The sequence below is a fragment of the Sander vitreus genome, chromosome 13 (assembly GCF_031162955.1).
Source record: "Sander vitreus isolate 19-12246 chromosome 13, sanVit1, whole genome shotgun sequence".
Classification (NCBI taxonomy): domain Eukaryota; kingdom Metazoa; phylum Chordata; class Actinopteri; order Perciformes; family Percidae; genus Sander; species Sander vitreus.
The window spans coordinates 13,272,705-13,300,662 of NC_135867.1; the positions used below are offsets into that span (position 1 = coordinate 13,272,705).

At 41.4% G+C, this 27,958-nt stretch overlaps 1 protein-coding gene across 2 annotated transcripts; it reads left to right on the forward strand.

The window, feature by feature from the left end:
• On the forward strand, positions 1–27,956 carry ssh2b (slingshot protein phosphatase 2b). 2 transcript variants are annotated; one of them, XM_078265349.1, is made up of 15 exons: positions 1–270; positions 7,668–7,711; positions 19,756–19,868; positions 20,014–20,078; positions 20,166–20,287; positions 20,382–20,447; positions 20,597–20,662; positions 20,869–21,063; positions 21,175–21,268; positions 21,439–21,567; positions 21,942–21,988; positions 22,195–22,341; positions 22,491–22,691; positions 23,076–24,123; positions 24,648–27,956. In XM_078265349.1, the coding sequence occupies exons 1-15, from the start codon at positions 208–210 to the stop codon at positions 25,965–25,967; spliced, it is 3,720 nt and encodes a 1,239-aa protein (XP_078121475.1). In that variant the 5' UTR covers positions 1–207; the 3' UTR covers positions 25,968–27,956. The 2 variants fall into 2 exon arrangements, with proteins under 2 accessions (XP_078121475.1, XP_078121474.1); XM_078265348.1 differs by lacking the exons at positions 1–270; positions 7,668–7,711 and adding an exon at positions 16,214–16,613.
• Positions 27,957–27,958: the final 2 nt, after the last annotated feature.

The following is a 27,958-nucleotide window of genomic DNA, read 5'->3' on the forward strand; positions in this document are numbered from 1 at the left end:
CAAGCTGCGCATGCGCAGTTGGCGCTGACAGAGGAAACAGCCGGGGAGTAGCTAGCTAGTCAAATAGACTACGGTCAGAGAGAAAGAGCAAGGAAAAACGAGAGAAGACCAACAACCCGGGTTCAGCTGGGGTTTCTCCCCCTCAAATCAATTATGCTCGTCTCGCCGCTGTTGCTTCATCTCAGTTGTCCGCTTCCCGGTCGCTGAATGGCGCTGGTTACCGTGCAGCGTTCACCGACCCCCAGCACCAGCTCCAGCCCCTGTGTTTCGGTAAGAGCTGTCTTTATTGAACCTTCCTCCACTACCACTGTCACCACCACCAAACCAAAGTCTCTTTGCTATCAAAGGAGATTTGAAGCTTCATTTCCGCTGTCTTTTTGTCGGCTGCGGACTGTCATAAAGTGCATGGCCTTTGTACTCCTGCGCATGCGTGAAACATAGCTGCTCATCATTTTCAGTTACATTAATAGTGTCGTTACTCGTGAAATGTTTTGTTATTGCTTTTTGAAAACCGTATTCTTCGAGCAAATGACAGCTTCCCCTTCTGCCTCCACTCACTGTGGTTCCTGTAACTGCACATTTAAGTTCCGCGAGTTCAAAGATTCAACTGGCAGTTAACGCTAACGTTATTAACCGTTAACGTTACTGACTTTTATCGATAGTGTGGTGGAAATTGTTAGGTTTATCTGTTAGCCATTGTGACAGCAAATTATACTGCTAGCTAACTAATGGATGTTAGTTGCAAAATTGTATTTAAGCTATCTACCAAGAATTATATCATGCATCCGCTCCTAATAAGCGCCTTGTGACACGCATGAATGCAGGTATTTACTCTTGCGTTATCGCGTCAACTTGCGTGAGACAGACACGTCAACAACCGTGTTTACATGTAAACAGTTTGTCTTTCTCCTCCCCAGACTATCTCCCGATCCTTTCCTGTCTGCATGCACGTTTCTCTACGTGCCTCGCTGCCTGCCTCTCTTTTCGTGTGTGTGTGTGTGTGTGTGTGTGTGTGTGTGTGTGTGTGTGTGTGTGTGTGTGTGTGTGAGTGAGTGAAGGCAGGCAGGCATGTACCCATGCAAAGCAGAGGAGCAGGTGGTTTTCCTGTTGCTATTCTTTCTGCGTTGTGTCTTGTTTTTACAGAAGCAGGGAATCCCGCCGGACAATCAGGAAGTTATATACAAGCATACCCTCTCTGTGTCCTATTCTAATGCTGTTCTCTGTTCACACAACTTCATTCCTGTGTCAGTTCCGCTGTGCATATTGTCAACAGCGTTTCTTCAATTGAGTCGTCCTTTTTTTCGTCAGAGTGGAGTGATAAATGTTGATCTGCTTTACTTCCCAGTGATGGTTGATTAGCCAATGTTACTGTACGTAACTTCTATAATATGGGTATATTAAATTAACAGGAAGATGTGAGTGGCCAATATGAAAAAAAATCCAGTATCAAGGATTATGTATATATACTTTTAAATTGTGACGTTGATATATAGGCTATATTGTGATAAAGTGTTCATGAATGAAATGACTAGACACTAGCAGTGTCTGCTTTTTAATTGAATACCTGACAAATCAAGTTAAAAAATCCAATGTCATAAGGCAGTCCTACTTATTTATTTGCAACTTTGCCCACAATGGCCTAAAACATGTAAGGGATAACTATCACGGTATTAGTGAATATAAACATTATAGCAAAATCTTTAATTGTTGACAACTTTGTCTTGCTTCACACAGTATATGCCCAACCCTACAGTAAAATCAAATTACTGGTTGGCCAAAAATGCTGCACAATAAGAAAAGACGGTTTCATCTGTTTCCTTGCATGTTGAACCCAGTAGAAGATTAAAATGTGTGGGTAAAAATGTGTTACTTTACTTAACTATGTCCCAAATTACAAACTGCTGTCAAGTTATTTTTTTTACCAAGAATGTCAGTCACAAACTATTTTTGTGACTGTGGTCTTGAAAGGGACCTTATTCTTCACACCTTTTTGTATTCTCTGAGTATAACCGGTTCTGTTAGTAGGCATAAGGATAACTGTCTTGCTTTGTACACACACACACACATTTTAGGTGATTAGTTCTGTCATCCAGTCCAAGAGTAGATGAAACAACAATGTTTAGATTGTCTACATCAGTAGCAATCCACATCAAGGAGTACAAAGTAAGGTTGTCACAATACCAGAATTTTAAACACACATTCTTTATACTGGTATTATTATTAATATTATGTAAGTATTTTTTTTTTGTTTTCACTAATGTTGTTTAATCTGTGCAGCCTTGGGTTGAACATCTGATTGTAGATCTGTTTTTTTTTATTGCTTCGTAACGTTCTATACAATCGCATGTATAATTAATGGAGATTGCACTTGTTTTAAACAGGTGGTATCGAAAAAGTATTGATACTTTTGAGTCGACAAACTTAGTAAGAAGTCAAAGTAAGTTAGTTAGATATAGTTTCTATCCTTTGACTTATGTTAGAGATGTGATGGCGAGCCAGAAATACTATCATCACAACAGGAGCTTTAAAAGTAGAGGAAGAAGATATGCATACAGTATGTGTAATTTAGCAAGGTGAGGCAGACAGAGGTGGTGACGGATGTGAAGCGTCATCTTGTGGAAATATGCTTTCAAGTTGCAACCCGCACACACATACAGTGATAACGCATTGCACAGGCGTGTGTGGTGTGTGGTGTGTAGTCTTGTGTAAAGTCTCTCATGAGGTGCCTGCTAGCTGTTTTTTCTCCACCATCTTTACTTGAACCTTATGTTGGACCTGTCCAGCCTCACTAGTGTGTGTCGGCTCGTAATAAGAGTGTCTGTTAGGAAAACACACACAGTGTACTAAACGTTTTGCCTTTAGGGGAAAAGCCTATACTAGTTTTAATCCGGTGACTCTATGTTGTATCTTGTGACTCCCAGTGCAGCACAGACTTGTCTCCTGTCCTGCAGATCCCTGCCCAGCCTGCACATTCAGACTACACATTTCCATAAGCTTTGGAAAAACCCTCTCACATTTCCATATATGTAAAATCTAAGTGTGTTTTCTCATCCAAACAAAGTTTGGGTAATATGTCACAATGTAGGACACAACAGCTGAAACTCTGTCGAATCTTGCGACCTAAAATATAAACTCCACTACTATGTAGTTTACAGTACAAATGAATTAAAATATTTTTTTCAGAGATATCCCCTTACTCATTCTCATGGTTGCTTTACATATACAATCAAGAATCTGAATGCAGAAACCCTTTTGGACACATTGGTTCCAGCGTCACATACTTTACACGAGGTGTTCAACAATCCAAGATCTTTTTTGAAATACCTCTTGTGCTATTGAGTTGGAGAGCCTACATTGGAAACCTGCTTTGGATATTGTGGCTAAGAGAGGTTCTGCAACAGTGTCACAAGATCTGGCAGTACATTTTGGTATCCAGACCCTTCCCTACTTTGCTTTAACAATAACAAGTCCAAAACTTAACAATTCTATACTGTGTCACACTCGCACCGGAAAATAAATACACATATACATTGCACACAATTAGCATTGGCTACATTAAACATTGCTGTGCATTCACAGATTTAAAGAAGTACTGTGATTTGATTTTTCATCCATATTATCAGCTTCGGTCAGAGCAAAACACATTGAGGCAACTCTGCACAAGTTTATCTTTTTGTCTGTGCTCATCAACCTGTCATCCACTTCTTTCTTTTATGAAGCTTTTAATGGTTTTGTAATTTTGTTAAAGGGGTGATTGAATGCAAAACCGATTTTACCTTGTCATAGTTGAATAATGACAGTTTAGTGGGTAACTAGGACATACATAGAACCTCAAAATCCCATTGACACCTCTTTCCTCTGCAAATCTCACAATTTGAAACTGCCTCTGAAAACGGGCGAATCTCAACGAGCCGCCTAGTTGACGTCAACTCGGCGGCTCCTCCTCATTTGGCTCTAGTCTCTATCTTTGTCACGCCCAAACATTTACATAGGCTACACCACTGATCTGAGGTCAGCTTAGTCTTTTTAATAGGTCGCGCAGATCTCAGAAATTGTATACATTGTTCATCTGCTATTTTACCACTAAATTCACTTCTGAGACTTTTTTATGCGAGAAATCAACTATGTAGAGAACAAATATGGGCCATTTTACGAAAATTTATGGCTAATTGCAAATTTTGTCCGACTGTGTGTCGGAGTTCAGCGGCCGGTGCTGCCTGTGTTGCTGCCTCGCCGCCCGGGCCGCCTTCCTTCACAGACCCCGGGCCTGCTGTGAGGTAGATGGAGCTCCGTCATGGCAGGCAACCCGCGGTGCTCCATACCTGCGCAAAGTCACCGTTTTTTGGGTTAATGGACTACCAAACGCCGCTGCCCTGACAGAGCTCCAGGGCCTGCAGCTCCCCTCTTCCTGCTAAATGGCCGGTGTGTGTGAGTGAGAGGGCGGTCAGCGAGCTTGTTACGCCAGCAATCTCTTACCACAGGTTCCAGTTAATCTTATAATGGATATGTGTATTGAGTTATTTAAACAAACGATCGGGGAAATAAACGCCTCTTCTCCGCGAGTGTCATTGATAGAGCCTGCGGCTGGATGGAGCTCTATCAATCCCTAGGATTGAAGGGACAGTCGCAGCTAACAAATCCCCTAATGTTCACAAAAATTCATTAAATTGAAATCGGACACCATTGTTAGCTTTATAAGACCTTGGGGTAGATGTTATATAAATGGCGTGACGAAATTCAAACTGTAAATATAGCTACTCTAGTTATGCTGGCAGCCAGCCAGCTCCACGGAGCTCTGCGAAGCCCCGAGTATTCCAGTAGTCCAGTACCCAGGGAAACGGTGACTTTCACCGGGTATAGAGGTTTCCGCTTTCTTGTAAGACTGTGTGGAGCTCCTAGCTAAAGTCCGACACGTCTTACCAAATTTGCAATTAGCCATCAATTTTCGTAAAACGGCCCATATTTGAGCTTTATATAGTTGATTTCTCGCTTAAAAAAGTCTCAGAAGTGAATTTAATAACAAAATAGCCCGACAAACGACGTATAACTTTGCCGTGTCTGAAATATGAGACCTGCTGTCTCGTCTCCAATGTGTTTCTATGTGGTTCGCTCAAACCAATCAGCGCGCAGCTCATCTAAATATTCATGAGCATACCATATTTGGAAGATAAGCTCTTGTTCCAAATAGAGCTATATTCACAGGGTAGTTAAGGGCCTAATAAAATAGCATCGAATAGCATTCGGGCAATTTTCAGCCCAACCAATGTTACATACCCTATTAGGAGACCTTAAGGAACAGTGTAAAATACCCTATATAATCATTCAATCACCCCTTTAAAGCCTACATACAGCGTAAACAAGATAAGTACCAGTCCCTGCACGATAAGTGCCAGGTGTTAATCTGCCACTAATCCTTAGCCCTCTCATTTAGCAAAGCTTCATATTCCACAATGTGATTTGGATTTGTCAATTATTCTCTCTTCAATTATTCTCCTCCCTTCCTGCTTGTTTTTATGTGTGAATGTGTTATTCTCTCACCGGCCACACCTAAAAACAGACTGAGGTCATTTTCCTGGAGAGTGCGCAAATTGAGTTGAAACTGAACTCTGCTTACCCCCGTCTCTCTGCACCGCAGCTCTCTGCTCCGGCAGTACTGAATACTGTGCTGGATGCTGGTTGCACTTTTAATGTGTTTGTGCATGTATATGTGTGTGTTCTTGTGAGTTTGGAAATGCACAAGCTACTGTTTTTGTTGTTTTACAGTGGGACTTTATTCATTTATATTTTGTCTCACTACTTGTTTTTTGATTATGGTCTCACTGATTTGAGTGAGTGAGACTTTGCTATATATATATATATATATATATATATATATATATATATATATATATATATATATATATATACACACACAGTACTGTGCAAAAGGCAGGTGTGGAAAAAATGATGTAAACTATGAATGCTTTCAAAAATATAAATAATTGTTTATTTTTATCAATTTACAAAATGCAAAGTGAGCGACCAAAAAAACATCTAAATCACATCAATATTTGGTGTTAACTACCCTTTGCCTTCAAACCAGCATCAATTCTTATAGGTACACTTGCAAAAAGTCAGGGAACTTTGAGGATCGTAGACGCAGTGGTTGGCCAAGGAAACTTAGTGCAGCAGATGAAAAACACATCAAGCTTATTTCCCTTCGAAATCGGAAGATGTCCAGTAGTGCCATCAGCTCAGAACTGGCAGAAACCAGTGGGACCCAGGTACACCCATCTACTGTCTGGAGAAGTCTGGCCAGGAGTGGTCTTCATGGAAGAGTTGCAGCCAAAAAGCCATACCTCCGACATAGAAACAAGGCCAAGCAACTCAACTATGCACGAAAACATAGGAACTGGGGTGCAGAAAAATGGCAGCAGGTGCTCTGGACTGATGAGTCAAAATTAGAAATATTTGGCTGTAGCATAAGGCAGGTTGTTCGCCGAAGGGCTGCAGAGCGGTACAATAATGAGTGTCTGCATAAAACGGTGAAGCATGGTGGAGGTTCCTTGCAAGTTTGGGGCTGTATTTCTGCAAATGGAGTTGGAGATTTGGTCAGGATTAATGCTGAGAAATACAGGCAGATACTTATCCATCATGCAATACCATCAGGGAGGCGTATGATTGGCCCCAAATTTATTCTGCAGCAGGACAACAACCCCAAACATACAGCCAAGGTCATTAAGAACTATCTTCAGTGTAAAGAAGAACAAGAAGTCCTGGAAGTGATGGCATGGCCCCCACAGAGCCCTGATCTCAGCATCATCGAGTCTGTCTGGGATAACATTAAGAGAGAAGGATTTGAGGAAGCCTACATCCACAGAAGATCTGTGGTTAGTTCTCCAAGATGTTTGGAATAACCTACCTGCCGAGTTCCTTCAAAAACGTTGTGCAAGTGTACCTAGAAGAATTGATGCTGTCTTGAAGGCAAAGGGTGGTCACACCAAATATTGATTTGATTTAGATTTCTCTTCTGTTCATTCACTGCATTTTGTTAATTGATGAAAATAAACTATTAACACTTCCATTTTTGAAAGCATTCTTAGTTTACAGCATTGTTTCATACCTGCCTAAAACATTTGCACAGTACTATATATATGTATGTATGTATGTATGTGTGTGTGTATGTGTGTGTATATATATATATATATATGTGTATATGTATATGTGTGTGTGTTTTAATAATAACGCACTTTTATAAAAGAAGTTACAGTCCATTACAGAGCATCATAAAATCTATTAAATTCTGCAAGATCAAAATTATGCTTATACATACAGTATCAGCTATTTCCTGCTTTAGCAAAAAATAAGTTCTAAGAGGAATGTTTTGACATTGCTGATAATAGCTTGTATGTAATCTTTTTAAATAATATTGTGATGTAAATTGAGTTATACACAATTAGATGATCAAAATGAATTATAAAAACACATTCAAAATGAAAGACTCTAGATAAAATGTCTAAAAGAGTGGGATTTTGGATATATATGCAATGATTATAATGCTACAACATCCAAATAATGTTGATTTTAATGTTATGTTGTGTCCCTATCTCCAAGCTCAATTGTTGAAAGTCAAATCATGTGCTTTATTACACATTAGTAAATGTCATTTTCTCATTTGACCTCTTCAGGAGTCCGGTAGTGGGGAGGATGACCGCCGCTCTCAGCCGAGGAGGTAAGTAAAGATATTGAAAGATATTGTGCAGCAACACCTGCTCTGTCTCAGAAAAAGCTTCATCATCTTTCCTTCAGTGACCTCAGCACAAAAATCACTTCTTCCTGCTACCCCTCAAATATGATGTGCAGTGGGATTTTCATAAACCAGGAGTTTGGATCACAGTGACATTGTACTGGAGATGTAGTGCCAGGCCGAGTAGATAAAGAGACAATGGGCATTGACTGAAGTGTCTGATCAGAGGGCCTGTTATGTTGCTGCCCCTGACCTCAACATGGCCCGACCTAGACCAACTGGAGAGAAAATAGACTGTACCTGAAGAAGCACTTCCTTTACTGATACAAAGAGCTGCTCTGCTATTGTAGCCTCACAATCCTGGGCTGTCCCTTGTTGCCTCTGGCATTGTACTGGAGTTGGAATCTGGTTTATCCTGTTTCACTTAACCACCATTTGCAACTGGTTTTAGTCCACCAGCATTCAGCAATTTCCGTTTAGAGCTTACTGTGTTTATTTGTTCTAGATACACATGATACCAGTGAAGATTAGTTGCAGTACACTCTTACTTTTATCTTTGTTTTATTTTGCCCTTAAATAAAGTACGAAATCCTCTCATGTACGAGATAATTAACTGGCTCGCTAGCTGTCCATTAGAGGGCAGTACGCTCCCTGTGTGTCAGGTCTGTGTATTTGGGTCAGAGGATCCAGGGGCAGATTAGTAGCCCCTCCCAAAGTCAGAGCGCCAGTCTGTGTCTGTCTGGTCATTGGAGCTCTGTGCCATCCAGCTGAGAGGGCTTTCTGTATTTGTGCAGCTGGGAGTGAAATCTATATTCACATAGTGGCTCTGTGTGTTTGCACTAAGATAGGTGTCGGATCAGATGTCATTTTGTTTTACTGTATTTTGTAAACTAATATTATTTTAAATGTGTTGTTTCTAAATCCTGAGATTATTTGACCATTAATGTGCTCCTTTCAATCAAATACACATTTGGCTAAATGTGACGGTTTCACTGGAAAGCAGGGGTCCTCTATGGAAAATGTAACACTATGACCTTGTTACTTGTATGGACATGCCATTACATTTTTTTTCAAAGGAGCATATGAATATCGAGTTCCTAGTGAGGAGCTGGGCCTTGTCTTGACTTCAGAATAACCTCTTTGAATTGCTTTTATACCAGTGAGGAGCTGTGTATAGTATACCAAATTATACAGGCTGCAGAGGCCCGGAGATACTGTAAATTGTTAGCCATCTGAATGGTGGAGTGTTGTTGGATGATGATTAATTTACTGTTGTTTGAACTTGCTGTCTATATGCTGCTAGTCAGTCTTATTGCTCTGGGTAGTGGCTGACTACTTTTCTTTCAAAACATTACCTATTGACATTTCCATAGCTGTTCACACACAATAATTATGTAAGACATCACATCAAGTGCAGCTCTACACACTTTTGCCGCTTACCCACTGCTAGTACCAGCTCTACTCTACTCGGCTCGACTTGACTCGGCCGCGGTGCCCGTCCTGCATTTTCCATTGCAGATTTAGTACCACCTCATGCCTGAGGCGAGCGTGGCTGGTCGTCATAGCGACGCCGCAGAAGACAAATTTTGTTTCAAAAGAAGCTGGAGGCAGCAAAAAAAAAACTATTTAAAAATGGCGGGTTTTGGTCAGGACACCCCCGTCTGTCGCTAGCAATGGTGACGCAGTGATTAGTGATGATTCTCTCTAACCAATCAGTAGTCTGCAGCTTTCCACGTCACCTTTTGGTATCGCCTCAGCTCGCTTGGAACCTTGACAGAGGTGATACTAAAAAAAGTACCTGTTAGCAGGTACCAGGAACTTTTTTTCGTAATGGAAAACCAAAAAAGGCGAGGCGAGTCGAACAGGTACCATGTAATGGAAAAACACCATAAGTCACCTTTGCTGTAGTTCCAACTACCAATGCACAGCAAGTAATGGATTTAAGTTATATTTCTCAAAATCAAAAAGCTAATTTTATTTGTTTAACATTTGTCTAGTGCCATTACCATCAATAAACTGTTCACCTTCCCCCACGGCCCTCACCAGCATTGCTGGACTAGAAGGAGGATATCAAGGATTAAATGAATAAAGTAGACCTCAACTACATTCTTCAGTAGAAGTTTTTGCCAGCTGACACACACCTCCTACTATAATAACTATACTATTGCTTTGCTTACCCACACTAGCTAACGATCAAGTCAGGGGTTTTGCTATGGGCGGGGTTAGCTAGTCACCCCAAATCACATTTGATTGGATACATTTGTTTTACAGGAAGATAAAAGAGGGATTTTGTTATAAAAAAATACTCAAATGATTTTGACCCAAATATTTAGCATAATTGTGGCAAGAGATACATGTACAAATAACACAGGGACACAGGATTAAACTTGTAATGTATTCTTCATTTCATTCCATTGTGTCTTTAAGTCCAAGCTTTAAATGAAGTGAATTCATATCCTGATGGTCTCAGGTGTCTGGGCAAAGAGGCAAAAACGTTTCCATAAAATCGAGCCTGCCCACTGAAACACTGAATTAATGTTCCTAACTGCCTATGTCTGTGGCTGTCACGCCGTAAAAACCAGCCTCTGCTGCAGAGCTCATCTCTGACACAGGTAGTGATATTCATTCGGACTGTTTTAGGCTTTAGTGATGTAGTCTGTCTGTCTCTGTGTAAGCAGGGCCTACTGCAGAGCTGCTGATTTAAAGTCAGTGACATCAGCAGAATAGTGACATCAGTTGAAGCAGCAATGTCACTGGAGGAACAACAGGAGAAAGAGAAATTTATTATGACACCTATTTCTGGTCTTTTATAATCTACATAATTATTTAGTCAGATGGGGGAAAAGTGGAATCATTTGGATTATTTTGATTTAATAGCCCCTGTTTTTTCTACTCATTTCCATTTACCTTACAGTTTAGTTTTTGTGCCTCTAAGACCCAATAAATCATTTTTACTCACTGTGATGTAATCTAATATTGTTTGAAAGATTATTTAGACTGTAAATATTCAGATTGACTTCCTGTCTTCCATAATACATACAAGACTTAACTGCTCATTAAATAGAAGCTAATCAATCGTGTGTGTGTGTGTGTGTGTGTGTGTGTGTGTGTGTGTGTGTGTGTGTGTGTGTGTGTGTATTGAAGGTGTTTGTATGCTTCAAATCCATAGATGAAGCAAAGTACTGAGTAGCCATTGGTGTGCTGTATTATTATATTATATGCCTTTGTGTTTGTTTACTTGACTTGGAGACAGCAGAGCAACAGAGGAGTGTCCAGTGTATGTATGCATGTAACAACCACATCCTGGCCTTCACTGCTTGTCATTGGACGGTGTGAATTTCAGCAGTCAAATGAGAGAACAGTGAGGTGGAACTTGAGAGATGGGTCCAACACCTCAAACAAGTGTATATGGGTTGTTGAGAGTCCATGGACAGGGTTGGAGAACAGGATTATGGCCCAGGACTGTAGCTAGACCTATAATGCCTTTGTAACAGATATTTCCTTAATTGACGAGACCAGTTAAAGAAAAAATATAAAGAGACGGAGGTGATTTTGCAGGGTTAATGTGAGAAGAAAGTAGGGCTGGGCAATATATTGATATTATATCGATATATGAGGCTAGATATTGTCTTAGATTTTGGATATCGTAGATATCTTGGTCATTGTATCCGCATTATTGGTGATTATTTATCAAAACTCTCCTTGTGTTAGTATTTTGTGAACGCACCAATAGTCAACCCTACAATATCGCTGCAATATCGACATTGAGGTATTTGTTGAAAAATATTGTGATATCTGATTTGTTCCATATCAGCCAGCTCTAGAAGAAAGTCAGTCTGAGGCTGTGGTGGGGCAAGGAGAGTTGAACAGGAAGCAGAGGTGTTGATTGGGTAACTGTCAGATTAAACAGCTACTGTCAGTCAGTGATGAAGGCCTCCTGATGAGTATAAGTCTCATTAGTAGGGCTGGGTACCGAATTCAATACTTTTTAGGCACGGACCGAATTGCCTGTAAAGTATCTCATCAGCGTCAGTGAGCCAATAAGCATGCAGCATGCTTCTATCAAGATCTAGTAATGTTTGATTGGCTGTCTAATGTTACATGTTGTAGAAACACGCAGAAAAAACTATGTTGCGCACAGAGACAGGGCTGAAAAATAAATAAAGTTTTGTGCCGTAATGTAATTTTTGTAATGGTTTTATAAAATTGGTATCGAAAAAAGTATTGTTTAGCAACCTGTATCAAAGTCACAGAATTGGTATCGGTACTGGTATCGAACATTTTTGAAGGATACCCAGCCCTACTCATTAGTGTTTCTATTGTCCGCTTTAACATTCACTGTGTATATGCTTACACTAAACTCCTGACTGTCTGCTGTATATCTCCTTTAATGCTTGACAGTATTGTTACACCATCAAGTGTACATGCTTTGATATGTTAAACCACTAAGAGGAGGTCAACGTCTGTAACATCATGGAGTAAATCGACCCACTTAACCTACTTCATCTTGCTACTGAATCACACCCCTGGCTGATTGATCAAGGACCGCATATAAGTATACAAAAACACACAGCTTATGCAGTATTAAACAGGCCACAGATGGACCTAACAGAAAAACACCACACTGCAGTTGTTGTTGTTTATCCTGTGATATGAATGAGCAGTCAGGTGGTTGCCACGTATTCACCCCCAGATTGTAATCTATCCTATAAATTGAAACCACGAGGCATCAACAAGCAGCGTAACCAAGTCTAAGGTCAAGTTTCTCCTCAGTTCACAGGTCCCCTGAAGTCTCCTTTTTGATTTCTCAATCCTTTTTCCGTTGTGTTGTTTTGCTGTTGCTAGAAGCGGCGGCACATTAAGGTGTCAGGTGTCTCAGACTCTGGTGAAATTTTCCCTAAAGGTACAGACCTAGAGTTGGTTACACAACTTCGTTACAGACATCACAAGTGTAAGGCTGTGGCCCACACTCTCTAGAGGATGCCCCTCTGGGTATGGGGATTAATTAATGCTTTGTGTTGCGAGTGTTGTCATGGAAGCTAAGTTCTGATGTTGTCATTACCATGAGAGAGAGAGAAAATTGTCAGTTGGGTTAGAAGTTATTGACAAAAATTACACTATCCTATAACTAGAAGACCCTCTTCTGGCAAATAGAGACTGTCTTTATATCTGCTGAAATAGAGAAAGCCATGTCATGTTGTGTAGTTCATGAAACTGAACATAATTTTAGTCTAAAGTTGAAGGTTAAGGGATTGCTAGTTTATGTATGATTGTTAGTTTATACAATGTTATTTGTATGAGGCTGGCAGGCTGGAAAGCTGTGGCCTGTTGACTAAGGTGCAGAAGCTTAAGTGCATTGAGAGTGAGTAATTGCCCCATAGGATTACATTGTAGCCCAGCTCGATTTCAATTTCAAAAATTGTTACCAATTTTTGTGTTGTGGGGAAATAGGGTCCAGGTTAAAAGACACCAGTTCCCCTTTAACGTCACTGATATGACCAACCACAGCTTCTTCAAGCTAAAAAAAGAGAGCTGGTTTTACTTGTCCTAACACAAAGCTCAAAATCATTCACTGAACTTCATTCAGAAAAGAAGCATTTTAAAAGGTTGTTTTGCTTGTCGTCTTGTGGACAGACCTGATAAAGTATGAATTCAGACTTTTTACAAATTCATGATTTTGTTATTTTGGCATACTTTTTATCCGTTTATTGCAATTACAAAACAGCCAAAATCTGTACCTCAAGTAGTGCTGGAAGTGGCATTCATCCAGACGTTACGTTTACTTCCTAGAGAAGGCAGCTGTGTGTCGGCCTGGTATACTCTCGGATGGCCGGTTTAACTCGCCGGTCCTCATCCATATAGTTACATGTGTCACGTAGCTCTCCATAAGCAGAAAGAGGAGGAGCTTAAAACGCAACTTGCTGGTTCAAAGTTAGGACTAACAAGTTAATTAGCAATAAGCAATTAAGAAATAGATTGTATAGCCTATTTACATTTTTAGCATGCAAAAGACGTTTTTTAAAACTTAAATTAAAAAACGCAGTGTCCGTCGTTGAATCACATTTTTTTTAAATTATCGTTCATCACTATCGAGGTAAAATGTACGATGGCCGACAGGGGCAAACGCCCTGAAACTTAAGAAAACACACGCAAATAGACGAAACGCAAGCAAATTAAGAAAACAACTTCATTAATTTAACAACACATGCGCAGTATTCAGCAAATGCACTGCAAATTCACACAACACAACCAAATACATAAACGAACTGCAAATAAAAAATGATGCAAAAAGAAAAGCAGACAAACCCAGAAAACAAATGCAACAAAAAAACGCAGCATCCAGAGTACACAACGGAAGTTCTCCAGACCTCTAGAGGGAGCAGCTGCATAGATATGTTTTCTCTCGTTTGGTGGGTGTGTCTCGGCTCAGGTCACAGGTGATACTCAATCAGCAGAGACGTCTGTAAATAAATAAAACATTTAAAACTGCATCAGCATTTAACGTTGACGTTTGTTTAAGCCATATTATATCAGAGGGTTTAATTTCGAGGTCCGAAAGGCGCATTACTGAAGTAGCCTATAGGCCTCCTCAAGTGTAATATTGTGATACCAACAAAATAAGTGATCAATCTGTATTCATATTGTGGAGCAATTCGCTCTTGAAATACAAAAAACAGACAGGATTTATAGTCCCTCCCTGTTTAGTAAACCAGCCAATTTACCGTGGGATTTATCAATCTGAATAAATCTCGCTCGCACATATAAACACAAAACTGCTTTGCTAACTCCAACGTGTTGTAAGTAAGACATCTGCAGTGTTGGGGAGTAACGGAATACATGTAGCGGCGTTACGTATTCAGAATACAAATTATGAGTAACTGGATTCCGTTACAGTTACAGTTTAAATAGTTGGTATTTAGAATACAGTTACATTGTTCAAATCAATGGATTACATGACGATACTTCTGTTTCACGGGTTTATTCACTCTCGCAACTCCATGCATTTCCCAGAAGCCCCAATATGAAAACGAAAAAGTGAGCTATTTGCGTGATCACTGATAGAGGTAGAGATGGAGTCGGAACCGGCACAACAGAGCCAGGGCAGGAATGTGTTTCTATCTTGGAAATTCAAACAGCATTTCACATTAAAGAAAGAGAAGGGAGAACGAAATATAACTGTGCACTGCAGAAACCAACTTCCTTTCAGCGTCCAAATTACTCCACCTCCAACCTGAAGAAGCATCTTAAAGTAAGTTATTTTTAGCCAAGGGTAGTCGTCTGCTGTAGTTTTACTGGTCACCTTGCTATTTTATAGTTGACGTGCGACTTTACATTCTCCTACATGCTGATTTACTAGCCCCAGAGCCGTTGAAAGACTAGCCCAGTTTGACATGTTAGCTAACGCTAGCTAAAATTAGCTCATGGTAGCTTAGATTGCAGTTAGATTTTTGTAGTATGCAGTTCGGGACTACAAATACAAAAATCTATCTGCTTGTTTAAGTACACATTCAGCCAGTTGGAACAGAAGAACACACCAGAATAGGCCTGTTTAGTAAGCTGTATGTGATGGCCGCATTCCTACTTATAAAATGCAATTCAATGTGAAAGTAATCCAAGTATTCAGAATACGTTACTCAGATCGGGGACGGCACCAGCCAGGAGGGCATGAGACGGGAGCATAGACTTTATATTATTAATATATTATGTTATTAATAATTCTTCAGAGTTCTCCAGGCTGCAGCCATACCCGACTCTAATAAAAAGGCAGAGCGCTCTCTCCCCGTGGGGTCGAAAATCAAGCTGTTCCACTAGCTGCTCCCTCTAGAGGTCTGGAGAACTTCCGTTGTGTACTCTGGATGCTGTGTTTTTTTGTTGCATTTGTTTTCTGGATTTGTGTGCTTTTCTTTTTGCATCGTTTCATATTTGCAGCGCGTTTATGTATTTGGTTGTGTTGTGTGCATTTGCAGTGCGTTTGCTGAATGCTGCGCATATGTTGTTAAATTAATGAAGTTGTTTTCTTAATTTGCTTGTGTTTTGTCTATTTGCGTGTGCTTTCTTAAGTTTCAGGGCGTTTGCCCCTGTCGGCCATCGTAAAAATGTGCTATTAATCGTGATTTTTGATTTTAGGTCATATCGTGCAGCCCTACTGCTATTGTAAACTCATGTCTAAATACATTTTGGAATAGTCAGTCACGTTAACAAATTCAATGTGCCAGTAGAGTCCTTTTTTTTAGTCATTTTATGTATGACTTTCCAAAGAATTAATTTAGTTTTCTTACACAAGAGTTGTCAATTAAAGTCATGTTGTTGTCAATGGCTGTCGATGCTTTCCTCCCCCCCTTCTCACTGTGGCACTAATAATCCCTCATACAGCCTTAGACGGACGGCTGTTTTCACCGATTGGACCATGTGTGTCTCCTCCCCTCCCAAGGTAGTTTTTTACCGCAGCCTGCTGCAGATAAACGAAACATATACTACAGCTTGTGCTCAACACGTTAACGTCGTTGCCGTTTCTGAATATTAGGCTATATTACCGCAATTTTTGAAATATCTTGTTTTATATCGTGTTTGAGGGATAATTTCATAAACCCTAGATGTCCATTAAAAGCAACAACAAAGTGAAACTTCGTTCTGCGTTTTCACAACTAACGTTAACGCTAATCTTACTGGCAGTGCGGAGTGACCCCGTTAAAACCACCACAGCGACTATCGATAACTAGCCCGCTTCTGTGCGCCCTGCCCCTGCAACCAGAGCAGCGATGCCTCCCGGTGTTGTGACCGCGCCACGGAGCTCATCCGCCGGCTGCTTCTGCGCCTGCTGCGGGGTGAAGATGAGACCTTATTTCACCGAGAACTCCGTAATCTCTCAGGGGGAAATTTATCAGCTGTAAGTTTACACTGTGTTTAGTGCCCAGGCTTTCTGTGTCAAGATATTTAACTATGAATTGCAGTGACATATTGAGGCTATTGTATTCTCAGTGAGATGCCTAATGAAGGCTGCTAGAGTCTGATTGAGTTTAGTAAGCTAGTTATAATATCAATGAGTGGTTGCCCTTTTTTTTTTTTGACTTGGAAGCATACTTGGACAGTCCCTTTTTATATCGTGTCTTGACACATGTCATATTCATTTGCCAGGCTTTCCAATATTTGGTTACAGTGATCTGATATGACAAAGGAATGTGGTTTTCCCATGATGACTTAAAGGGAAGGATATGACAGCACAGCAGAGTCAGTGGCTGCAGGAAGACGTTTCCTTCCCTTTGCTCCATGTGAAATGTCTGCCAGATGCCATACTCATCTGCTTATATGCACTCTGCTGCTTCACCCACCTTTTTTATGCATCTTGAGGGGGCACAGCAGGAATGGCACACAGTGTACCTGCGACAGATTGTTAATGAATCAAAGGATGTGATTATTCTGCCAGCCAAGTATCTTCAGAGAACAAATGCTGGAAATGAACATTGGCATTTATTGGCTGTTTGATCAACCAACTCAAGACATGGTTTACTTGAATAAGATGTCTAGTAGAGTCTGTTTGTGCGTGTTTACACTTGAGGAAAACTCAGCTTTCACCCTGTGTCCTCACACAGGATAAAATATTTGGGATCTTCTAGGATGGCACACAACACAGTGTGGCAACCAGAAGACGCATTTCAAAATTGTTTATCTTTATTCAATTTATATTAAATGACATGCGGGTAGTATATGGAAGTAGGTGCGTCATATGCCAATGTTGTCAGTGTTTCTGGCGTGCACAAAATCCCTGTTGCTGTTGATCCCGCTGTTGGCCTCAAGATGGCGACATGGCATAGAGGCTTTTACTGGGAGACAATAGGCTCGTTCGAGATGAGCCAGATCTGCGCAGAATCGATCACCGGCGATCGCCGCCCAATGCATGCCGGTTAGATTTGTGTCCGACTTGATCCCAACTTGCTCTGACGTCATGCACACGTGGGCAACGATAACCTCACGAGATCAAGGCGGCCGCAGTTTTTAGAGCCAGGCGCCGCAGTTGCTCTCCACCGACTGCAAGACCCAGGCGGACTCAGAGCATGCTGGGAAACGCCGGCCTCTCAGCTGATTGGTTCACAATCGACTCAACATAACGTTTTATGTAAACTTTTTATTGATTTGGATTTGGAGGGATTTTAACTGCTATTTGTTTGATTTAAAGGCTTATTCTGTACAGAACACACGTTGTGTGGCTGATAGTGACGTTTAGAAGTCAGAGAAACTCAATCTGTTAAGATTACGGATCATCTACAGTGTGTTGTTAATTAAAATCAGCAACAGATCGCATGTAGAGCATTTTAACAGCTACTCTGTCATAATTAAAATAACTGGAGACTGTGTAGGAGCTGATATATGGGTCTGATAACATTTTATTAAATCAGAATCGGACCATATTGTTTCTGTCAGTTCCTGTTCAGCCTGAAGGCTGCTGGTATTGGCTCTCGTCCACTTTACAGGCGAGGCGCAGTTGATCTCAAACGAGCCTAATAATACATGCTGACATTCATGTTGTGTCTCAGATCCAGTTTTCTATGATTTTTTTTCACAAATGTTTGAGACTTTATTTAATGCAATTTAAGATGTGGTTTAAGACTGTTTAAACAAAAATGTAACACATGTCTAACTTCCTTTTTTCTAATTCTGAAATGTAAGTGGATACTTTTAAAGCCGCCGTTCTGAAGTCACGGATTGCCTAATTGTCACTTTTGTAATTACTGCTGTCCCTCTCCTTCGTCCTCACAGCAGACGGTGACAGAATGACACTTCCTGTTTCTGATTGTCCTTCCTTAGCCATGGGCTATATTTATTATTGCCTTCAGTATGGAGTGACAAATATGGACAGTAAAGGATAACTGGTGTTGGTGGTGAATCTGCATTCACTCAATTATTTAATAACACAATGGTGCAGCTTAATCCCAGGGCCAAAAAACTCTTTGTTGAACATTGGGTGTAATCATGCTATGATTTTGGCCGTGATTTAAAAAAAAACGTCAGAGCAACGTCAAAATTAAAGCAATGCGTTGGGCATCTTAAGTCTGTTACATCACTCTATTGTTTAGAGAGCAGTAGCACCAATTAGCGTAGCTAGATATGCCAATTTAATGCCAGGTAGTTGTTCAGTTACGTGCCATAAAGTACTAAAGTCAGAGCTACAGCCAGTTAAGTTGTAATTGCCTGTTGAGTACAAAGATAACAACTGCAGGTAGGTCTGCTGGTTTATGTGTAAAAGAGAATTGGATGGTTTAATGGCTGGACAGGTTGTTTTTTCCCTCTGTGACTCAATATGTCTTCGTCTGTTGTGCATCCTGTCTTCTTATGAACATGTTCAGTTAAGCCAGCACGTTATTGGAACCAGCTGCTGTTTGTTGTAAACTGCACACTGAAGTGTCTTGAGCTCATGAAGGCACATAAATCTCTCCCATTATTGTTTGTATATGTTGTTTGTACAGGATGGCATGTGTATTTTCTAAGAAAACATAAGATTAAATCATTATTATTATTATTATTATTATTATTATTATTATTATTATTATTATTATTATTATATATAACTTTCAGACGACAAAATCCCTCATACTCAATATTCAGCAGATGTTTTCATGATGAAGAACAAAAGCTTCTGCTTCATTCAGTTGGGTAATAAAAAGACATCACCCCCACAACACCAGCATCAGTACATACAATTAGTTTAATTTTTAAATTCTCAGAAAATGGTGACAAATTGCTGGTGTTTTTATGTCTCTTGTTTTGTCCGACCAATGGTCCCAAACCAAAAGACAGTTGGTTTACTGTCATGTAAGATGGAGAAAGGCAGAAAATCCTCACATTTGAGAAGCTGAGACTGGGGAGTAATTGCTGATTATCTTTGTAAATGAACTATTAAATGAATACACTAATTGTTTCAGCTCTACAAACTATACATTTGCACAAAAACACCTTGTTGGAGCCAATTGTATGGATCTTATTGCTGTACATTTGTGGTTCTCACTCACTTTATTTTTTCTCTCTCTGTCCAGCATTAGTGAAAGTTTCCTGACAGTTAAAGGAGCTGCTCTCTTCTTACCTCGAGGAAATGGCTCCTCTCCCTCATCTGCCTCTCGCTTCTCACAGCTGCGCAGCAAACATGCAGGTGAGGTAAAAGGTCTTCCTGAAGAGCAATTGACTGTGTGACTATCAAAAGTGCTGTTGGTAAAAAGCTGTCATTTATTCATAACTGCAGTGCTTGATCAGACACTGATATAAGGTGTTTTGTTTTATTACTTTCATCTCACCAGGAGACATCCAGCAGCATCTGCAAACCATGTTCACTCTCCTCAGACCAGAGGACAACATCAAACTGGTGGGTACACACTAGAATGCAAACACAAAATTCAGTCTTAAGGTTGTCAATCGGTTGTCAAGACATCAACTGTTTTTTCTGCTCCAGGCGGTTCGTTTGGAGAGCGCCCACACTCCCATCACCCGCTACATGGTGGTGGTCTCAACCAATGGTCGTCAAGACACAGAGGAGAGTGTGGTGCTGGGAATGGATTTCAGTCCTGTCGATAGGTGGGACAGTAAAATACACAAGCTTATATGTGCCTGTTTTGATATTGTCCATAAAGTTGTAACATAGGGACTTCATTTTTTCCCCCTCTCCCAGCTCATGTTCTGTAGGGCTGGTTTTGCCCTTATGGAGCGACACGTTGATACATCTGGATGGAGATGGGTAAGAAAATATCCTACATGTTTTAATCACAGAGAAAACAAACACTTGGCACCAGGCTGCGAAGATGGCTGACTGTCTTTTTTTTTTTTTTTTTTTAAACATTTTCGTTTCATCTCTCTGCTCTGTGCTCCCTCTCTTCTTGCTCCCAGGGGTTTCAGTGTGTCAACTGATAGCAGAGTGCATGTTTTCAAGCCGGTTTCTGTGCAGGCCATGTGGTGAGTCACACTGCATTAATCACACGACTTGATAGAAATGAATATTCATAACTGACCTTTTACTGTTTGCATGTGTTCACCTTGGTATCTAAATCATGCCCCTGCCCTTTATTTGAAAGTTTCTTTTTCTGTCTTGATCTCAAACTCTCTTGCCTGCATCTCCTGTCTCTCAATCTCATTTTTCACTCTCAATTGCTCACTCACAGGTCGGCCCTCCAGTCCCTCCATAAAGCATGTGAGGTGGCTCGTTGTCACAACTACTTCCCAGGCAGCTTGTACCTCACCTGGGTCAGCTATTATCAAAGCAGGGTCTACTCCGACCAGGCACGCATCAACGAGTGGAACACCATGCAGGATGTGCAGTCCCACCGTGCCGATTCGCCCGTGCTCTTCTCCGATGCGTAAGTATCCAGATCATATGGAATATCGTTTCACTTTTTATTTTCTCCCTCCCCCTTTTTTAAAACTATATTCCTAGACAATATAATTATAAATATGTATTGTTTCTGCAGACCTACAGAAAGAGAGCTGACAGAGCGTCAGATCAAAACCAGTTTGAGGGAGATTATGATGCAGAAAGACCTTGAGAATGTCACTTGCAAAGAGGTGAGTCAGTGCTTCAGATGCTGGTTTTTGTAGATGCTCCAAACGGATGCATCTATTTCTGAAATGTTCACTGAGAGAAAATGTAATGTCTGTATTTTAGGTTTATATTTGCTGTTTTGAGATTTCATTGTTGCGTGTGTCTGTGTTCTCTGGCTGGATGTGTTCTGTAGATCCGAACAGAGCTGGAAATGCACATGACATGCAACCTGCGAGAGTTCAAGGAGTACATTGACAATGAGATGATTGTCATTCTGGGCCAGATGGACAGTCCTACGGAGATCTTTGATCACGTCTTCTTGGTAGGTTGCACCTCCAGAGCACCACTGCTGCATTTGGCAACAGTGATGGTCTCATTACGCTGAAATCTACCAGATGAAGAACCGCTAGATCACAAATTAATTAAAACACTTAAGAAGAGAACGTTTCTTAGTTCTTTTAAGTAAAATGTTTGAACATTGGTTGTACGTCAAGCTTAATCCATGTCTGGGAACCTGGCAAAATATGACCTAGTCTTGTATGATTCTTAGTTTCTCCAAATTTGAAATTACTTTGTTCTTGTTTGGTTTGGAGTGCGCTTTAGATGTCAGGCATGCCTTGCAACAGGATTTAAGCATTATGAAAAGCTCAGTCGAAGGCTCTGAACTAGGCTAAGGATTGCTTTTGTTTCCTACAGGGATCTGAGTGGAATGCATCCAATTTGGAGGAGTTGCAGAACAGTGGGTAAGAAGGGGGACAAAAACAACAACACAGTATGAACTGTATTAACGTCTGTAAACATATGAAGTATTATATGATAAGACCATAACAATCATTTTGATTAAATTCAATTTTTGGGTTAAAATATTCTTCAGTCTATTATCCAAACACGCTGCACATCCTATCATCTCTCTCATCTTCTTCTAATCTTTCCTCTCATTCTCACTTAGGGTTCAGTACATCCTGAATGTAACCAGGGAGATTGATAACTTCTTCCCCGGTGTGTTTGAGTACCACAACATCCGTGTTTACGATGAGGAGGCCACTGACCTGCTTGCTTATTGGAATGACACCTACAAGTTTATATCTAGAGCCAAGTGAGTTTCTGATGAATGCATGTTCTCTATTTTTTTTCTCTGATCTGCTCGTCATTTTGTTAGGAGTTAGATCCATTGAAAAACTCTCTTACAGAACTGTTGGTAGGCTGATATGCTGATATATGCTTGATTCTTCATATTTACTCCAGGAAAGCTGGATCTAAGTGCCTGGTGCACTGTAAAATGGGTATAAGTCGCTCTGCAGCCACAGTGATCGCTTACGCCATGAAGGAGCACAGCTGGGATTTGAAAAAAGCCCTTGATTATGTCAAGGAGCGTCGAGCTGTGACCAAACCTAATCCCTCTTTTATGAGACAGCTGGAGGAGTATCAGGGCATACTGCTTGCCAGGTACCCACATTAACACACACAAGTACATTTCATATGGATTTGTGTTTGTAGCATGATGCCAACACTGCATGGAGTGTATGATTGCTAAGGCTAATGAAACCAAACCACCCATCAGGATGAAACAAAAGGCTCACACAGCCAAACTACTTTACTGCCCCTTTCCTATTGAACATAGTTGCATAGTCATTTGATCCATTGTTAATAAAAAAATATTGATTAGTGTAGCTTTAAAGTGCATTTCATATCAGCATCATATTTATCTGTGACACAACACATTTAGCACAATAACCTTATCAAATGACATTAAAAGCATACATGTGCATGTTTATATATTTGCATGGAGGATAGGAGTGACTGCCATGTTTCTTCCCACCCCTCCTACAGCAAGCAGAGGCACAACAAACTGTGGCGTTCTCACTCTGACAGCGACCTGTCTGAGCACCATGAGCCACTGTCTAAATCTCATGCCCAACCGCATAGCCTGGGTCGCTCTGACGCCCATTACCAGGCCAGCAGCACGTCTGATCCCTCTGTGAAAGAACTGCTGGATTCACTGGGAACTTCGACCACCACTGGCAAAGCAACACACTCCACCAGCCAGCCTGATACTGGCATCCACTCCAATCAACTCAGCTCTTCATACTTTCAGGGGGTGGCAGCTACATCAGGCGATGCTGAAGCTCGAAGGCTTAAGGCTCATTCCGCTGAAGTCCAAATCACCCAGTTGGACTCCCCCTGTCCCGAGCCCACAGCTGGCTCTGTGTCTCTGTTATCTCCTCCACTCTCCAATGGCTTATGTGACTCTGAGGAGCAGCCTTCATCACCTCCTCTCTTCCAGCCAAGGGCTGCCACTGTGGTGCCTGAACCTCAAAAGACAGACATGGTGACTATTGCACAAAGTGTTTTAGTGGGCCAGCCTCACCCGCCTCCATCCTTTCACCACCTCCCCCCCTCCCCTGCCCCATCCCCAACTCCAGTCTACATGGATGAGGTTATCAAACCACAGATGTTGTCCTGCTCTCTGCCTGTGATAAAACCAATGCTAGTGTCAGTGCCTGAGCCCATACCAACACCAAGCACACAAAAGGCTGCACCCCAATGTCTGCCTGCACCAGTGCCTGTCAAAAAAACAGACTGTGACCAACAGATGTGTGGCTTGTCTTTGGACGGTTTAGCAGCACATCCTCCCTCAACTAGTGAATTAATCAGCTACCCCAGTGCCATTCCACAAGACGAGGAGGTGTTGATCGGCCACAGCGCAGATCACATTAACTTTTTCAGTGCCAGAGAAAAGTTCAAGGGAATGAGTCAAGATGATAAAACTCACTGTGCTGCGGTGCAGCAGTCGCCCCAGCTGAAGAGTTGTGGCAAGGAACAAGCACTGCCTCAGGAGGCTTCCACTAGTGAGGGAAAGGTAGAGGAGAAAAGAAAGGTAAGGCTACTGCTTGTTGCAAAACTTTTCCGAAACTACTGCACACTTATTTCCAACACCCAAATGATCGTCTATGCTTTGGGTCACATAGACTTTCTTCAGAGCTCAGGCTCTTCTCATGCTCCAACGAAGGTCTACATTTGGGTGTTTGGAGATAAGTGTTGTAAGATGTTGATAGGATGTTTTGATCTTTTTTCAAGGCTACGCTTGTGTAAAATGCCCAATGTTATAGAGATTATCCAAGTAATTTTTAGAATTAGAATTTCTATGACATTTGGAGGTGTATTGACCTCACAGCAGTAACATTTGGTCAAATTATTCATTTGTTTATTTAGCTTTTTGTTTTCTTGAGTCCAAGGTGCCATCTGCTGGCAAAAGGTGAAACTCTCCATGCAGAGTATCTGTCACTTCAGAATACATTTTACTTTTACTTTTTTTTTTGAAAAACTTTATTGATAAATTAAAAAGTTTGTTTTACCTTTTAAACTAAATTATCTTTTAAACAATCTCTCTTTTCTTTGTAGGAAATAACCGTCTCTGTGCAGGTCACAGGACTGAAGCCTGCAGTGCACACAGAGCCTCAGGACCCCCAGGACCAGGAAGTGAGGAAGTTGAAGCAGGAAATGGAGGATGGAGATGTTTTATCACAGAAGGAAGCTGAGAATGTGAAAGAGGAAGTGAAAAACAAAGAGGAGGAGGAGGAGGAGGCAGCGCCTGCTCGTCTCTACAGCGATTGGACGAGGGGGTCCGTGCGGCGTGTCACACGACAGCTGGAGCAAAAAATGAAACAGGAGCATGAGACTGTGTCACCCTCCTCATCTCCACCGTCCCTCTCCCGCAGCTCCTCCGGCTCTCAGCGGCGTCCGCCCAGAGTCCATGCTGTGACATTGTCAGATCCACAGGATGCATCAATTGGCTTGCAGGTGTCAGAAGTTGGCACTCTGCAGGAAGAGCAGCAGCAGGAGGAGGATGATGGGAAGTTTGGACCAGTTAAAAGGGAGAGTGGTGATGTAGTTGAGATGGGGGCACTAGGAAATAATACCGGAAGCACAAAAGGACACAAACTCCACTCTGCCGATACTAGATTGCTCTCTACCTCCTCTTCTTTCCACCGCTCTGTCCATTCTCCCTTTGCCTCTGTGAACTTCCTGTGTTTGGAGGGTGTGACAGAGTTGGAGACGAGCACAGACTGGGACTACTCCACAGAGGGACCTCATGGTGACGTTATCATGAGGGAGACGTGGGAGACATTGTGCGAGCTGGGTGCCTTCCTGCAGCAGGTGAGCATGGATGGAGCCTGCAAGGCCAGATGTGTGGACCAGGTTTTTGGCCTCAGTGCTGGAACCACTCGGAAGCGAGGAAGCGCTGGCTTGAAGAGGGTCAAAGAGGTAGAAGCAAGGATTCGCCAGGCTGGACTGACCCCTCCATCCCTGATGAAGCGCTCGGCCTCTCTAGCCAAACTAGGCTGTCTGGAGCTGCTAGCCAATGACCTTAGTGAGTGGGAGCTCAGCCGCTTCTCTGTAGCTCCGTCCTCAGCAGAACCTCTGATCCACACAGCTAGCGATGAGTCCAAGAAACAGCGCGTCCACAACTCTCCTTCCTCAGCCGGCCAGCAGCTAGAAGTCCTCGGGACTGATGCGGAGAGGCTTTCTGACGCTGGAGAAACCTCACCAGGAGTCTCCCCACCATCCAGTCCGCAGAGAAGACAACTCACTAACTCTGACCAAGATTCTCTGCATTTGCCTGGGCTGACATTTATGGCAACAAAGCAGCAATATGGAAGGACTCACCCTCTGAGGCGGCTTAAGAAACGGACTGCTAGTACGCTCTACCACACCATGTAACCAACAAAGTGTGTCTGTATGTGTGTAAGAGAGAGAGAGAGGGATCATGCACACCTGTGAGAAATGGAAATCAAGTGCATAATGTTGGATTTATTCAGCAAAATAGACCAATGCCTCTTGCCTTAAGGATATGTTAAGAAGTTTCTGTACATTTTTTTTTCCTCTGTGAAATCCGAGATATGAGATACTTTTCTCAGTGCAAGAACAGTGACAAGGCTATGAAGGGTCCGGTCAATTGAAATTAAAACTAGGAATCAAATTTGAAGTGCTGTGTAGTATATAAACTATTTTAGGAGAAGTCATTCGAAAAGCAGCAAAAACAATCATTCAAATGAATAACTTGTTTCAAATGTTAATATGCCTGAGCATGCACATATTCTCTTTACATCATTGCTGGTTCCACCATCATGAACTTGATGATTTACTTGATCGTTGTTGGTTCATTCAATACTCTGACCTGATGTTAGGTGGAAGGTAGCCTCTGTTTTCCTCTTCTCATGCTTTCATGTCTCTTCATCAATATTTGCTAGTTGTGCTGGGTAGCTGCCTTAAAAATGATACAGCTGGTGCAATCTGACAAGTAATTTAATCTGACCAACATCAGTTTAACATCCATACTTCTCAAACCTGCAGATTTGGTTCAAAATGGTCATGTAAAGATTAGTCTATATCCTTTGCGTACCACTTCTGGGATTGCTCTGGTGCTGCAGGAAATTCCACTGGATTCCGTTTCCTTCCGCTTTCTTTGTGTTAGAATCTTAAATTCGGTGGATTTATGAGGACTATTGACTGCTCCTCAGATCTCTGCAGGGTAAATTGAGACCGCTAGCTAGACTATCTGTCCAATCCGAGTTTTCTCTCGCACGACTATTTTGCAGCGGCTCTGTGCGGAGTTTAGCACCGCCCATAACGATTCTGATTGGTTTAAAGAAATGCCATTAAACTAGAGCATGTTTTCCTCCCATCCCCGATTTGACTCTCTTGTTTTTGACTCTCCTTTAGCGCGCTTTGGAGGAGGGTCTGGCAAAGTGAGACTATGTAAAGATAAACTTAGTACATAGTACTGACAACACCAATCATGTCATTTCTGCTGTCTGGAGACTGCTTTTAAACATAGATTGTGCTAACAGCAGCGCATCTAAAGACACAGAGCTCAGGTCGAAACACAGACACAACAGATTAGTGTTTTCTCCCAAAGAGAGGCGTATCCAGAGCTGGTGACCGGAACATCAACTGAAAATGGCTGCATAGGTTTTTTTTTTTTATGTTTGTTTTGACTACACAATACCTCAGTAAGTCTGAACCACATCTGACCTGCACAAACTTCAGGCTCTGGATTCCTGGAATGTCTCCGTTGGTCAAAAACAATTTCAACTTCTCTGCTCGATGAACTGAAATAAACTTGTCTTTCGTGTCCTCTCACAGTTCTGATGCCACTCAAACTAGACATTTGATGTATGTATTGCTGTGTGGGAGAAAAAGTAGGTTAGGGGATTGGGAGTTAAAGGCAGAGTGTATATTTGTGAGTTTTCTGCTATGTTCTCTTTGGGATGTAAAGGTCTATATTGTGAGTGTTGACATTTTAGGAACTGTACATGTTTTTATATCTGGTTTGTGTCTGTGTGCGAGTGTGACTGTAGCACAACTTTACCATGTGGGTATGTACTTTTTGTTTTTTTTAATAATTATCTCTTTTGTACACTTTAGGAGTGTGCCTGTGACTGGCAAGTGAAGCTGCTCTGCAGTCTATCAGAAATTTCTGTACAGTGAGTCTGTCATACATGCACTTTACTCCCTTTTTAATTTTAATGTGGCTTTTTTTAATGTATGGTTGCTACTTTTGGGGAGCATGCTTAGTAGCAGCTGTTGGGTATGCTGATGTATTGTCAAAAACTGGTTTTCCTTTGGGTTTTTTGTATTTTAAACTATCAGTGTAAATATTCTTTTATATCATGTGCTTCAACTGTGACCATTAAACAATGGAAATCATT